At 50.0% G+C, this 16,985-nt stretch overlaps 1 protein-coding gene across 5 annotated transcripts in view; it reads right to left on the minus strand.

Moving 5' to 3' along the window:
* Positions 1-16,985, minus strand: part of LOC139763143 (max dimerization protein 1-like) — a 618,467-nt gene that overhangs the window by 48,631 nt on the left and 552,851 nt on the right. For all 5 annotated transcript variants that reach the window (XM_071688871.1, XM_071688879.1, XM_071688850.1 and 2 more), the window contains exon 5: positions 629-842. In XM_071688871.1, the coding sequence (XP_071544972.1) occupies positions 629-842 (214 nt within the window). The remainder of the gene's footprint in view (positions 1-628; positions 843-16,985) is intronic.

A 16,985-nucleotide genomic window follows, 5' to 3' on the forward strand; every position in this document is an offset into this window, starting at 1 on the left:
TATATATATATATATATATATATATATATATATATATATATATATATATATATATATAGACAGATAGATAGATAGATAGATAGATAGATATATATGACATGACAGCTACAGAAAGATTGTGGGCGAATGAGGCCTTTCTTCGTCTGTTCCTGGCGCTACCTCGCTCACGTAGGAAACAATATGAAAAAAAAGAATATATATATATATATAACTCAAGAGATCCCCGCGTCTTCAAGGCTGCGCTGCGATCAGTAGCAGGGAAATGCGGGGCTTCTTGGGAGTGAGGAGGACTGTGAAGAGATGTCAGAACCTCGCCGAAGAGCGGCTTTTGTCTCGCCGCGTAACCACAAGCAGGGCGTTCCAAGCAGGCGATCGCCGAGCACGCGCGAAACGAAGGTGCGCAAGCACGACTCTTCGCCAGGGGGTCGGCCCGCACACGAAACGTGAAAGAGCCACGTTTGTCGGCCCAAAAAAAACCCCGAAAACCCACCTAACATGCGTGTATCATTCGTATAGTTCACTAGCGAGTCCAAAAACTGCCCTTCAAACCCTAATGTTAAATACAAAATCTTACTTAAAAGTTTTACTTTAGAAGTAAACTGTATCTATTGGTTAGAGCCCAGCTTACCTGATTCTGAGGTAGAGGATGAAGAGGAGGAAGATGTGGACACGGAGGAGAAGGAGGAGCTCTCGGACACAGAGCGACGCTTGCTCAAGAACTCCATGTCGAAGTGGGGCACCAGTTCGGGGCTGAGGGACTCGAGCCGCCGCCTGAGGAACCTCTGCTCCCGGGCCAGGTGGTCCTTGTGGGCTGTCTGTTTCCTCTCCTTGTCCTCAAGATTCTGGAACCAAAAACGGAGAGACACGTTAGCAACGTACACACACACACACATACATCCGCCAATGTACGTTTGTAATGACTTACACACACACACACACACACACACACACACACACACACACGTGTACACGGATCTTCGTGGTGTTTTTGGCGTTACCGACCATGAGCCACGCGTGGCCATAGAAGGATCTGCAAGGGTTCGAATCCTGGGTGCGGCAATTGGACTACACTCAACCCAGGTGTTCATCCATCCCTCGTATAAATGGGTGCCTGGCTGTGTGTGTGTGTGTGTGTGTGTGTGTGTGTGTGTGTGTGTGTGCACATATACGAATAAAGGAAGCCATGACACATGTATAGGTAACTTCACGCATCCAAATCTATAATTTCCCTGCTCCTGCTTGGGGGTACAGCCTCGAAGCTGCAGCCGCCCCATAAAACGGGGTCCGGGGTTGGATAATAATAATAATAATAATAATAATAATAATAATAATAATAATAATAATAATAATAATAACAATAACAATAATGTATATGCATGTCTATGTACCAGTGTATATATATATATATATATATATATATATATATATATATAGAGAGAGAGAGAGAGAGAGAGAGAGAGAGAGAGAGAGAGAGAGGAAAATTCAAAATCATGTTCCATGTGCCGAGCGTACAAATAGCTCAAAAAAAAATATATATATATAACGGGACACCGGAACGCACTCACGGACAAAGGACACGACATTGAAACACACCTTTTCAAAACTCTCAGCTCCGTCCTGAACCTTCGTATAGAACGGACGGGAAGACCTTAACGTATGGGGAAGGACTCACAACAGTAACCTGTACCACCGAAGGTCAGGGTATCCATCCGGATGTGTACATGGCTTGGCCTTTACCTGATCATAGCCAGGGGTCGTCCCGTCACCTTCTAGGGTCGTACCGCCGTGTTCAAGGGTCGTATACCGTCGTGATGAAGGGGGGTTAAGTAAACATCTACTCACTACCTCACCACACAAGCTTCATAGTGTAGTTGTTACGTCTTTGTGATCACCTATTCGTACTCTGCTGCACCACAGGGAGGAGGGTGTTACACTCGTGGTGGGGCCCTCCCCCCCCCTTCTCTTGGACAATCTCAACCCTCAAGCAACTTCTTAAAAATCTATGTATGGTGTCTGCATTAGCCACATTCTCTGTTACTCTATTCCATTCACCCATCATCACTATACTATAGAAGTACGTCTTCACTTCCTTTTAACGAGTGTCTTGCTTAATTTCACGTCATGTCCTCTGGTTGCTCTTACCCTACATCTCACAAAGATCTGTTTACTGTTCGAATTTTTTTCAAAAACTTAAAGGTTTTCATCTGGTCACCCATCGCTCTTCTATCTTTCAAGGTAGTTATGTCTAAAGCCCCAATACTTTCCCTTGCATCCCCAGCTGTCTTAATTCTGGTATCATCTTTGTTGCCCTCCTCTAGACCATCTCTATTAGCTCTAATAAAATGCCTCTTTAGGGGCGATAACCAAATTTGAAAAAGCACATTTTAGCTTTGACCTTACGTAGGATATGAACAGTTTCCTACATATTTCTCAGTTTCCTACATATTTCTTATATCCACTTACATGGAAGACATTCTAATATATGCCAGTAGACAGTTTGTCTCCTTTTACTATCCTTCTAATGTTGGACTCTGGCGACGAGTGAGGGCTGATATGTGAACTCCCAAATCCCTCACATATGGAATGCTGAGGCTCAGTTTCCAGCTAGATAATAATCCTATTGAGATTTTTCATTCACTCTGTCCCTATCCTCATTATATTTACTCGGGTTGAATTTCATCACGAGCCACACCAACTTTAGAAGATTGTCTAGGTCCCCTTGTAGGCCGATGCAATCCCCCTCGCTTGCAAGTAACCGAACCCATGGAATCCTTAGCGGATCTTCCATCTAACCTCAACTCCGACGTCGGTGAGAAGATGCAACAGTAAATAGGGTGAGGAAATAATATGCTGCAAGGGCTATCGAGGGTAAAAAAAAAAAAAAAGAGAGAAAAAAAATGGGGATCTTAGGAAAAAAAAAACGAGGAAGCGATAAACATCAGCGAGTGGCTCTGGTGAGGTCCTTCATCCCCTACAGCCGCAGCCCTCAGGCCTATATAGCCCCCACGACCTAAGGGGAAGTTATCTGTTATAGGGAGCCATTAGTGAGGATATATATATATATATATATATATATATATATATATATATATATATATATATATATATATACAGTGAGGAGGAGGCTGACAGCCTTAAAGTGAAGAGTGTCTCCAGGGAAGAGCAAGACCTCCTAACGAAGAAATTACTAAATGGAATCTGAAATGAGATCTGCCTGGCTGGCCAAGAGGAACCAGGTTTTTATGGAGGTCCCGGAGGCCAGGCTGACCCTGCCACACTACCGTCCTGGAGGCCAGGCTGACCCTGCCACACTACCGTCCTGGAGGCCAGGCTGACCCTGCCACACTACCGTTCTGGAGGCCAGGCTGACCCTGCCACACTACCGTCCTGGAGGCCAGGCTGACCCTGCCACACTACCGTCCTGGAGGCCAGGCTGACCCTGCCACACTACCGTTCTGGAGGCCAGGCTGACCCTGCCACACTACCGTCCTGGAGGCCAGGCTGACCCTGCTACACTACCGTCCTGGAGGTCAGGCTGACCCTGCCACACTACCGTCCTGGAGGCCAGGCTGACCCTGCCACACTACCGTCCTGGAGGCCAGGCTGACTCTGCCACACTACCGTCCTGGAGGCCAGGCTGACCCTGCCACACTACCGTCCTGGAGGCCAGGCTGACCCTGCCACACTACCGTCCTGGAGGCCAGGCTGACCCTGCACACTACCGTCCTGGAGGCCAGGCTGACCCTGCCACACTACCGTCCTGGAGGCCAGGCTGACCCTGCCACACTACCGTCCTGGAGGCCAGGCTGACCCTGCCACACTACCGTCCTGGAGGCCAGGCTGACCCTGCCACACTACCGTCCTGGAGGCCAGGCTGACCCTGCCACACTACCGTCCTGGAGGCCAGGCTGACCCTGCCACACTACCGTCCTGGAGGCCAGGCTGACCCTGCCACACTACCGTCCTGGAGGCCAGGCTGACCCTGCCACACTACCGTCCCGGAGGCCGGGCTGACCCTGCCACACTACCGTCCTGGAGGCCAGGCTGACCCTGCCACACTACCGTCCCATCCCACACATCACTTCCCATCATACATAACCTTATACACTTTTCCTCCGCCTATCAGCCCAGCTGAACAGGTCTAGTTACTGCAGGGGAGACTTGTCTCAACATACCTACTGCACTACACAGCTTAACTCAGGCCAGTGAATCAGCTACATATAGGCGGACCCGAAGACATTAACCCACGTCCCTGCTCTTATCAGTTATCATTTCTTATCTCCACTACGTCACCACCTTACAACGAAGAACAAGTAGGATTACTTCAGCATACCTCACATAGGTACTGACTTATGATAAAAGGTTCATTGCCCTTTAGAGCGCATTACGTGACCTTCGCTGAACTCTATGACCTAACGTGGGGGGGAACTACCACGCATATACACGTGTCTATGGATGACAAGACAGTCATGTGTGACGTAAGGTCGTAGTTATCATTAAGAAAGTAGTTATCAGTAAGTACAGCGTGACCTTCCACTGTGTGGAACACATGGCGGACCTCCACCTCCACGCCCTAGGACATGCGGTGATATTCTGAAACCTAGCAACTCTCCCACCAACCTCTCAAACCTAGTAACTCTCTCCCACCAACCTCTCAATCCTGGCAACTCTCCCACCAACCTCTCAAACCTAGCAACTCTCCATCTGTATGTCTCAGACCTAGCAACTCTTCCACCAACCTCTCAAACCTAGCAACTCTCCCACTAACCTCTCAAACCTAGCAACTCTTCCACCAACCTCTCAAACCTAGCAACTCTCCTACCAACCTCTCAATCCTGGCAACTCTCTCCCACCAACCTCTCAAACCTAGCAACTCTCCCACCAACCTCTCAATCCTGGCAACTCTCTCCCACCAACCTCTCAAGCCTAGCAACTCTCCCACTAACCTCTCAAACCTAGCTACTCTCCCACCAACCTCTCAAACCTAGCAACTCTCCCACTAACCTCTCAAACCTAGCAACTCTCCCACTAACCTCTCAAACCTAGCAACTCTCCCACTAACCTCTCAAACCAAGCAACTCTCCCACTAACCTCTCAAACCTAGCAACTCTCCTCCAAACTCTGAAACCTAGCAACTCAACCCCTCCCACCCCCATCCATCCCACACACACACACACAACCTCTCAAACCTAGCAACCGTTCTGAGCTCCTAGGAACTCTCCCATCACCCCTCCTCTCCTAGCGCATCTCCAGCGGGCTAACAAACTCACTCCAACGTATGAGCAAAGGAAGTAACATTTTTTTTTCCTGTCTTCTTAAATCATCTTTGGCATGTAGGGTAATCTATGATTAAAATCCTCTGACCATGGACTATCATCAGTAATTGTAAAAACTCCAAATGTCAATCATTACCGGGCGGGATGTGTGTGTGTGTGTGTGTGTGTGTGTGTGTGTGTGATAGCGTCTTCCGGGCCCGAAGCGGCAACACGACCAGATTTATCCAGTGATAACGCGTCTTCCTTTATGATTACGCGAGGCAGACATGCAACGCCCGGAGGCCACGCTTGCCGGTAAAGAGGGAAGGTGAACGTGCTGCTGCTGGGTGTGGGGAGGAAGGACACACGGGTACGGGCGGAGAGAGGGAAGAGCGAAGCCGAGGAGGGAAAAGAGAGGAGGAGGCGGAGGAGGCGGGTGATGTCAAGGGGGGTAAGGCGGCGGCCAGTGAGACGTCAGGTCTTAGCTGGCTCCCGGGTGATGTCAACACGGGATGAAAGAACGGGAATCAAGGAATAGGAAGGATGGGGGAAGGTACAAAATAAAATAAAAGAAAAAAAAGAAGTGTGAGGAACAGGGTACAGAGGAAGGAGAATAAGGAAATTGGGAGGATTTACAGAGAGAGAGAGAGAGAGAGAGTGAGAGAGAGAGAGAGAGAGAGAGAGAGAGAGAGAGAGAGAGAGAGAGAGAGAGAGAATTTCAGACGACAATAATGAAAGAAAACGAATAATTCTTCGCTATGAAAGAAAACGGAGGGGGTTAAGGGACGAGCAAAGGGAATACCTGACGTGAGTTCATGAACTTTGACCCCTCCCCTACCTGAATAATGTCTGAGAAAAGAATCTATTATATATATAAGGGCTGGCACGATCGTTAAAAGCAGTTAATGGCCGACATTGAGAAGGGAAAACGAAATTATAAGAGGAGAAAATAAGTTCAAAAAAATCCTCAGTAGTGAATGAGAACAAGGAAGACGGCGTTCCACCTGCAAATAAATAAAACACACACACACACACACACATATATATATATATATATATATATATATATATATATATATATATATATATATATATATATATATATATTTCATACTTGATCGCCATTTTCCGTGGCGGCCTTACCCACCGTCTACAGCAAGGAGGGGCGGGGAGTGGCTGCCGGCGACCCCCCCCAAAGTAAAGCCACTCTGGAACGCTTTACGTCGATTTGAACTTCATTCCCAAATACACTCGCGGTACAATTACGCGGGTGGCGGCGGAGACCAGCCTCGCCCTTACGGCTGGGGGACCCGAGCGGCGGGAATGGCGTGCCGGGATAATGACGCCGCCAGCCTAACAAGGCGATGTGCCTCGCGCTTGTTTGGCACTTGTAGACCCTCAGGGCCCCGACACATGGCTCTAGTCCCCACTACTCCAGCACGTAGTAGCCCCAGTCCTAGACTTGTTGCCCTAGACTCCCTAATACGTTGCCCCAGCCCGTAGCCCTAGCTTCAGCCCTAGACACGTCGTCCTAGTCCCCGTCATGCGGCCCTAGCCCCGCGACACGTTACCCCAGCCTCAGACATGTAGCCCCAGCCCCCGGCACGTAGTCCCAGCCTCCCCTCGACACGTAGCCCTCAGCTTCTCGACACACAAGAGCCCCAATCCTCGACACGTTGCTTCAGCCCCCAACACGTAGCTCTAGCCCTCTATATGTAGCCCCAACTATCGACATGTAGCCCAAAATCCGACATACTTGTAGCCCTAGCCTCCCCCTCAAAAGTAGCCCGGGTGAAGATTTCCGGGGTCTTCTACTTCCCAACAACTAAGGCTTGATCCAGGGTGCTAGGGTTGGGGTCGTCTGTCGACCCAGCTATTGGAAGCTGTAGCCTGCAGGCCCACGTACCCTCCCCTGGCTGGCCTGGTACACTATTGTATTACACTGTGCAATCCACAATGCTTCTGATGATGGGGTAGACAAGGCGTTGGAAAGTCCTGGGGCCCCCTGGGTGTCTGAGGAGTTCTCCCTCTTCGTGCATGTTGCACCTTTGGATTTTTAGAGGTCGTATTTTGCAAAGTCCTCCATGATGTTAAGTGTTGGGGCTCAAGACGTTTGAGATTTTCTAGGGATGGATGATAATATATGTCTCCCTAGTCTGCACTCCTGGAAGTACAGGCAGTCAGTGATGTCAACGGGTCACAGTTATTCACATCTGTGAACGCTTTCTCAATTCTGCAATTTCGCCTGCCTAGCAGCAAAGGCGATGTCAGAATACAGCAATGATCAACTTGTGAGAGAATTAACGTCTCGAAAATGATAAATATTCTCCCCTCCCCACCCATCCTTTCTGTCTTGAAAGTCCTTTTCGCTAAAGGTTACGTTACTAGACACTATCATTGCGACATGTAGCTCCCAAGGACATACTTACAGCTCATACCCCCGACAGACAATTGTAGCATCCGACCCCCGACAGACACCTGTAGCCCCCAGCCCCCAACAAACACCAGTAGCCCCACTCCTAACAAACACCTATAGCCCCAAGTCCTGACGTGCACAGAACATCTCGAGCTCACAACAAACGCGTCACATCTGCTTTACTTTCGAGTGTCGACAAATACATCATTTCAACAATCATACAGTAATACAACGGACGTGCACTGCATCCGATGAGTAACTGTGAGCAAATAAAAACATTACCAAATCATCGCACTCACGATCTGCCTCTCTCTCCTACACACACACACACACACACACACACAAACACATATACACACATGCGTACATCCTCGCGAGGCATCTCATAGCCGTGCGACTTGGTCGAGGGGCAGCCTCCCTCCTCCAGGAACTTGGAGACCAGATGCGCATCTTCCTCCCAGGGCTGCCAACCAACCACCCCACCAGACAACACTTCTGTTCTATGAATAAGCATAGGCAGCCAACACCGTGTCTCAACACAAAGGAGTCTCCCAAGAGACATTCTCCTCCCGTTTGGGGAAATACTGTCCACACATCTCACACTGTCAACACAAAGTCCTCCCCCCACCTTCCCGTTATGCAACACCAGCAAGGCTGCTCCATCCCCGTGAGCGACACACACACACTCACCTAACACTAATACAAGATCCCATCCATCAAAGCATTACAATACCCAGTACTGTCAAAGCTCCGGCCTCCGTCTACCATTGCACTACCTTCTCGTCTGAACGCGCCCTTTCCTCGCCATCATAGGCTCCCGAGTCTAACCCTCAGCGAAACTAGGCCACGGAAATAACATCAACACACTGTAGAAATCAAGATGGGCGGGCGGCGGGCACTCTGGCGTTAGAAGGCGTTCATCTGCGCGCATTTCCTCTACAGTGTCTCCGTCAGGTATGCAAGACACGGCTACTATATGAACAACGATCCCTCAGCCTTCCTACCTCCACTACTCCCGAAACGAATGCGTGTATCCATACGAACGAGACACCGGTATTGTTTCATTCATAACCCCAGCCCCTTCCCCCGGGAGGGCCCTACTTAAGTCTCTGTGGATGAGGGGGGGTTGAGGGTGGGGAACCAAGTCCAAATATCGAACCACTTAACTGCTGCAGGATATCTTGGCTCACCGGGTGGATGGAGGAGGAAGCAGATCCAAATATTAACTGATTTTCTGAAACCGGGTTCCCCCGGGTTCGACCATCACCGAAGCGCCCAATCTCTCTCTCTCTCTCTCTCTCTCTCTCTCTGGTTATGGGGCCACGAAATAAGCAGTACGTATTATCTTTCAACAGCAATGAACCGAACAACAAATCAGTAATAAGAAAGGTTTTCAATCAACACATCAACAATACAAATACGAAACCACTAAACCTATTATCAACTACACAAATAAGGAACTGCCAATCCCATCAACTATACATATAAGAAACTACCAAATCCATCAACTATGAAAATAAGGAACGACCAATCCTATTAACTGTGAAAATAAGGAGCGACCAATCCCATTAACTGTGAAAATAAGGAGCGACCAATCCCATCAACTATACAAATAAGGAACTACCAAATTCATCAACCATGAAATAAGAAACGACCGATCCCATTAACTGTGAAAATGCGGGGCGACCAAACCCATCAACTACACCAATAAGGAGCGACCAAACCCATCAACTATACAAATATGGAGCGACCAAATCCACGAACGATACAAACAAGGAAGGTCAAGTTGGAAAATAGATAAAAAAAAAAATATCTCCCACATCCAGTACGTACTAAGATGAGGCAATAAACAAGGCGAGAATGCAGGTAAACAAAACCAACTGAGCGCTTCTACCTTAACCTACCTCCCCCAACCCAACCTCCTCCTTCTCTTCTCCCCTTCCAGTCGCCTGTGTGTTACGACCCTTTTACGGCCAGCTTTTCTTTTCGTATCGTAAGTAGAGGGAGAGAAAAAAAAAATATTAAAGCCATAAACTTGTATCTATACATGAGAGTCAATCCCCCCTCACCCCACGACATACCTCCCCCTCCCACTCTTCATCTCTCATCCAACCCTCTTTTTTTTTCTCTTCCTTATCTCCCCCACCCCCTCCCCCACTCTCTTCCCTCCTTTTCCTCTTATCTCTCCCTTCTCTTATCTCCCTTGTGTACGGCTCCCACTCCCCCTCTCCCCACAACAAAATACACTCGTTTTTTCCCCCCTTGCCCTACCTCCTTTTCTCCCTCATCTCTTGCCTTCTATTCTCTCGTGTATCCTACAATCCGCAAACCAGTACCCATCTTAGATGTCAGTTCCTCCTTCGCTTTAGCCTGCCTCTCTCTCTCTCTCTCTCTCTCTCTCTCTCTCTCTCTCTCTCTCTCTCTCTCTCTCTCTCTCTCTCTCTCTCTCCTTCCATAATGTGATCATCTGGCAATCTCTTCCCAGTGTTTTCCTCCCCCGCCAGTTCCCACAACGACCCACTGTCATCCCCCCCTGCTGCAGGAGTCGTCCTGCTGCTCCTCCTTCTCCTTATATCTCCCCACTTCCCCCCTTCGCCCCTGAAGATCCCACTTCTGTCCCTTCCTCTTCCTACTGCCATGCCTTTCCCATCCCATCCCATGCCTAGCCACCTCATACCCTCCCATCTCACCATTCCATCCTAGCTCCCATCTCGCCTCCCTCCCCTTTCCTACGACCTAATCCCCCCCCCCACACCCATCCCCGCCTCCCGTCCATTAGATCCCATGTTTTTTTTTTCCCTTCATTCGCTATTTATTTACATAAATTACTCCGAGTACTTAAATCTTCCGTCGGAGACATATCACAGCGCCCCTCAGCCCAGGCACTCTCCTCTCCCTCTCCAACCTCATGCCTCACCCCTAGCCTCCTCACCCGTCTACTCCTCCTCCTCCTCCCACTCGTTCTTCATGAGCTCCTCCACTTCCCCAGACGGGGCAAGACGCACTTCTTCTCCCCTCCCCCCATACACACATCCCAGGCGGGGGGGGGAGAAAAATGGGGGGTTCAACTCGAACCCCCCATTCTCTTTAGGGGGATCTCCGTTCAGGTTTTGTACTGCCTCTCGCATCTTTTACACTCCCCCCCACTTTCTTCTCCTCTTCCTCCCTTCCCCTGGTTATCATCTCTCAGGCTCGGTGGTGCTCCTCCGTGTAGCCCGCCCTCCCGGTGCATTAATCAACTCCGCCTCCACCACGTCACCTGCCTCACCCTCCCTCACCCCCACCACCACCACTCCAAGCTCCTTCCTCTTCTCCTCCGCCATCTTCCACAACCGGACTTCCCTGCAACGGTAAATATTTACCGGCTTCACTGGTAAATATTTCACGCCGGTAGCCCTTCTCCCTGCTCAAGAGGATATGCCTAGAGACACACAGACACACACACACACTCTCTCTAGGCCCCGCTACAGCGGAGCTAGCCCCTCGCTCCGCCAGACGCAGCACGCACCCACCCACCGCCTCCTCCTTCAGGTCACAAAACCCCACTCACTTTCCTCCGGGTCGTCGTCGTGACTTCGACACTCGCGTCAAGAGAATCGAAGCATCAATCTCCACTTTGTTTTCCCCCAGTCGCTGTATACTCGTGTCCTCCTCCTCCTCCTCCACACACACACACACACACACACACACCCTCACGTCGCGTCCTCCCTGCCCTTTCTGTAGGGACCGACGTTCCCTCCCACACCCCTCAATTTCCCTTCATCCTCCCCGGTCCCCCGTCGCACCCCGGGTCTCCCTACATCCTTGGGGCATCTCCTCACCTCTTCTCTCCTCACCCACTTCAGCACTTGCTCATCATCCCTCCCTCCCTACCTCCCCACCTCTCTCTCTCTCTCTCTCTCTCTCTCTCTCTCTCTCTCTCTCTCTCTCTCTCTCTCAGCCACCCTCGGCGTCTGTTATGATCTCCCCCTCATAATTCTGCATCGAGGAAGCCGAGAGGATGGAGCGCAGCCCAGCGTCAGCGAGAGCCATCAGCATCAAGCGAGCGAGAGAGAGAGAGAGAGAGAGAGAGAGAGAGAGAGAGAGAGAGAGAGAGAGAGAGAGAGAGAGAGAGAGAGAGAGAGCAGCAGCATCCCTCCTCCACCCCCCCACACCGTCAGCGGAGCCCCATCAGCGTCACCTGTCGTCGTCAGCTCAAACGAGAGGCGCCGCAGCACCGGTCATTTATCACTCCCCCCTGATCAACTCGTCCCTTCCACAAACACAATTAGGCAGGATGCTCCGACGCGCCTGGGGTGTGGAAAACTGTGCCAGCTTTGGGAAGTGGGGAAGGTGATTCTTTTTTCCTCATCGCCGTGCCACATTTCAATATCTATTAAGTGACAAACGTGCCAACCAAAACTCCAAACCCATCTGACCCTTTCCCGGGGGGAAACTCCGGATCACAGAAATGGCGGGAGAGTTTGGGCTCCAGGAACTCGAGGGAAGTCTTGCTTCCAGACCGGGAATGACGTCTCTCTTAAAGGGAGGTGTTCAGGGAGGACTAACCCACCCTCGTGTGGAGTAGGTCTACTGGTCACACGTCTCAGGGGGGAGGGGAATGGGTGAGAGGGGGAAGGGAAGAGGATGCTACTCTTTCATCTTTCTCGACAGAGTTCTGTCGAAAACAATTTGTCTTATGAGCTCCCATTCTGTCAGTGTGGACCCCCCCCTTTTTGTCTTCGCTCTCTCACACACACACACACACTCTTTCTTACAAATAGGACTCCGTGTACTTGCTCTGACGAGATAGCACCTCCTCGCCTACCTCTTCCTCTTGGTAGGTCAATCCAGCTTCCGATAGGCCAATACACGTCCAAAACACCTCCTATGAGTGCTGGCAACTCCAGGACTGGCCGATCATCACGTGTCTACTTCTTCCCTTCCGCCGCTAAACTCTGGAACTCCCCGGCTCCGAGTACCTCATCAATGTTACCACAGCTTACCTACACATCTTCCGCTAATTCTCATCGGCGGCTGTTTTCTAACCCGTAACACAGTCAGCGTCCACGCCCTCTTGCTGAAAGCCAGTTTACCGGACTGTTTGAAGCTGCAGCTTGGCATCGATGCTGCTTATAAATGTTGGTACCACCTGGCTGCCCGGACGTAGGTCCCAGACAGTCAAGTTACCTTCTCTGCGTGTCTCCTACAGCATCATCTCCTCAGTGGAGCTGGTTTGCATGAAACTACCCAGTCTGTCGTAATGATAGGCACAATCTTCCTGTATTGATTACGATGCACCGGGTCTTTCCTTTCATCACCAATGTGTATGTGATGCTATATTTCCCCTGTGTACATTATTTTTTCTTCTTATCTTCACAACAGCGTCTCTCTGCTAAGGAGAGGAAGGAGGGACATGCCAGAGCTAAATGACAACAAGAGACAATCATACATGCATTGACTACAAGTACTGTGTGTACATCGGTATGCATCATGGCTGGAGGGAAATTGGGGAGCACTCCTTCCAGGTGAAGGGTAAGCTAGGCCCCGCCATGACTAGTGGTACGTAGGTCCTTAATCTCCTTCAGTTCCACCAGGAACCATGAGCCGTGGTTGATGCAGATACCGGGCGTCTACCACACACCTGACCTGGCTACCACATCCACCTGCCACACCGCTCCGTCTCCCTTCCTCACGCCCAGCATGCTGGTCGCCGCGAAAGGAAGGCTCCTCATCTCCGTCTCCTGCTGGAGCGAGGCCCATCAGCGCCCGAGGTGGGAGAGGGAACAGAGCCGTACCGAAAGCAGGTGGTGGTAGAAGGGAACTGCCGGAGCCGGCGGAATATGACACGGGGGAGAAGTGTCGAGAAAACCCACTGCGGGAGAGAGAGAGAGAGAGAGAGAGAGAGAGAGAGAGAGAGAGAGAGAGAGAGAGAGAGAGAGAGAGAGAGAGAGAGAGAGAGAGAGAGAAATGTCAAAGTGGGGAAACCCATGAGGGGGGCCTAATAACGCTAGTGGGAAGGCGGGGGCCCCACTCCCCTCATCATTTCCCAGGGCCCCACTACGGAGATTTCCCTCCTCCTCCTCCTCCCCCCCCTCCTCCTCCTCCTCCTCCTCCTCCTCCTCCCCTCCCACCATAAGGATCCGACAGGGAGGATGGGGTAGGGAGTGGGAGGAAAGCTGAGACCAAGGGTTCCCCACTGGATTGAGAATGGGGAGGAGGCAAGAGAAGGAAGAGCGGAGAGGCGCAAAGGGGCAGGAGTGGGTGTGAGGCCACTGGCCATGGGAATGGGGAGGCACAAGAGGCAGGTGAAGGGGAGTGGGGAGGAAGGGACGGGAGGGGATAAAGCCTAGAGGGGAGGAAACTTGTGGGGAATATGGAGAGCTGGGTGGAAAAATGTGAAGCAAACGTAAGGAAAAGAATGGAAGCATATTTCTAGGATGCATTTGTTGAGGGTGGAAATGTTACATAGAGTTTACCAGGAAGGAATACTTGGGAAGATGGAATGAATATGGGAAGCAGGAAGGAATACCAGAGAGATGGAGCGAACGAGGGAGGCAGGAAGATAAGAGGAGAACACAAACATGGGAGGAAAAGAGAGAAAAGCAAGGGACTGAAAGATACAACTGAGGGTAGACAATAAAGCTGAAAGACACAGAAACACAATGTCAGAGAGCATAAGGAAGGAAGGAATGAGAAGAGGAAAGGAAAGAAATGCAGACTAAAAGAGATGAAAGAATGTGGGGGAGAAAAAAAAAGAGACTATAGCTAGTAACGCGAGAAGGAACAGCTGATGGTGCATAGAAAATACACACACACAAAAAAAAGAGCAGCGAGACAAAATGATAAAGAAAACGCAACAGCAGAACAATGGGTAACTGCAATGTGCAACAGCCTAGCTGACATCACACACCCAGCCTGCAGTAAATTGTGAAACAGAAAGTAAAAGAAAGCGAAGCAGATATAAACCAGAGCTACAGAGAGAGAGAAGCCGATATAAACCAGAGCTACAGAAAGCAAAGCAGCTATAAACCAGAGCCATAGAAAGCGAAGCAGATATAAACCAAGAGCACAGAGAGAGAGAGAGAGAAGCAGATATAAACCAGAGCTACAGAGAGAGAAATTGATATAAACCAGAGCTACAGAGAGTGAAGCAGATATAAACCAAGAGCTACAGAGAGAGAAGCAAATATAAACCAAGAGCTGCAGAGAGAGAAGCAGATATAAACCAAGAGCTACAAAGAGAGAAGCAAATATAAACCAAGAGCTACAGTGAGAAGCAAATATAAACCAAGAGCTCCAGAGAGAGAAGCAGATATAAACCAAGAGCTACAGAGAGAGAAGCAGATATAAACCAAGAGCTACAGAGAGAGAGAAGCAAATATTAACCAAGAGCTACAGAGAGAGAAGCAGAAATAAACCAAGAGCTACAGAACAGAAAGTGGTTCACTAAAGCATGATGCAGTTGTGAGGAACATATCACAAAAGAAAAACAATTTTCTGGTTTTTTTTCTTCATAAATACGTCAGAGGAGGACACGGTGAAGGTTTGCCATCGTCCTTCTCCTCGCCATAAACATTCAACTGCCCCCAGATCCCCGGTGCGTTGACCCATCCTCTCAGTGGGGTGTGGGACACCCTGGTAAACAATGAGGCCAGCTGACCGCCCGACCCATCCCCTCATCCACGGGAGGGTGTCGTACGTGGAATATATACCGTGGTGCTAACGACGTGTAGCAGCGACATGAGGAGGAAGGAAGGATTGTGGCATCATGAGGAGGAAGACAGGGGTGAAGCATCGTTATGATGAGGAAGAGAGGTGTGTAACATAGTCATGAGGAGGAAGACAAGAGTGTAGCATCGTCAGGAGGAAGAGAGGTGTGTAACATAGTCATGAGGAGGAAGACATGTGTGTAGCACCGTCATGAGGAGGATGACATGTGTGTAGCACCGTCATGAGGAGGAAGACATGTGTGTAGCACCGTCATGAGGAGGAAGACATGTGTGTAGCACTGTCATAAGGAGGTAGACATGTGTGTAGCACCGTCATGAGGAGGAAGACAGGTGTGTGGCACCGTCATGAGGAGGAAGACAGGTGTGTGGCACCGTCATGTGGAGCAAGACATGTGTGTAGCACCGTCATGAGGAGGAAGACATGTGTGTAGCACTGTCATGAGGAGGAAGACAGGTGTGTGGCACCGTCATGAGGAGGAAGACATGTGTGTGGCACCGTCATGAGGAGGAAGACACAGGCGTCCCCGTCATATCCTACCCAAACGAACCCGTGAAGATAATCCAAGTGTTTAACCAGACCTCGGTAATTACCAACCACCAAATCACGTCAACTACCCAGTAACAAGTAACACCTAAGTTCCTTTACAGTGTGGACAACTGTTTCGTGGTGCCTTGCTACTTAAAAACACGGAGCTAAATATCTGTCTCTCGCGTCCACGATGAATTGAAAGGTATAAACACACACACACACAGACACACACACATATTTATAATGTATATGAGTGAGGGGAAATATGATGGTGATGAGAGCAAGAGTGATCACCATAGTAACGTACGTAATGGGCCAGGTAGGCGAGCCCTGGGCTGAGTCTCCGGGACGACCATGGCCAACACTGTCTCGTTCAGACCCCACGCCATCTTCCAGGGAGGCTACCACGCCGCCACCACGCCATCCTCGAGGGTGGTACCACGCCTACCCCTCACATCATCCTCCAGGGAGTTTCCCCACGCCATCCTCCAGGAAGGCTACCACGCCATCCTCCGGGAGGTACCACGCCATCCTCTAGGAGGTACCACGCCATCCTCTAGGAGGTACCACGCAACACATTCCTTCTCTGTGACGCACGGTGTTATGTTTACACAAACACACACACACACACACACACACGTCCTGTACCTTGCCAGACTTTCACGTCGACTGTGTATGGAAGTCTACGGTGCCATCATGCCACGTTCAACTTAAAACTCCACTATCAGTCACCTCCCCATTCAACTGCCTTGTTAGAAATCCTTGAAAATCCTACGCGAGATTTCCTATTTACGAGTGTTCCATATCTCTTATCTCTCGAGGGCGACGGTACGCATTTTGACCATACGGTACAGCCCTCGAGGACTACGGTACGACTTTCTGAGCAAGATGGTACAGCCCACGAAGATGACGGTACGTAATTTTGAGCACGACGGTACGTACACTTTGATGAACTTTGAGCACGACGGTACGACCACTTTGAAGACGACCTAATGAACTTTGAGCACGACGGTACGACCACGTTGAAGACGACCTTATGAACTTTGAGCACGACGGTACGATCTTTAAACCAG

The sequence above is a fragment of the Panulirus ornatus genome, chromosome 3 (genome assembly GCF_036320965.1).
Source record: "Panulirus ornatus isolate Po-2019 chromosome 3, ASM3632096v1, whole genome shotgun sequence".
NCBI lineage: Eukaryota > Metazoa > Arthropoda > Malacostraca > Decapoda > Palinuridae > Panulirus > Panulirus ornatus.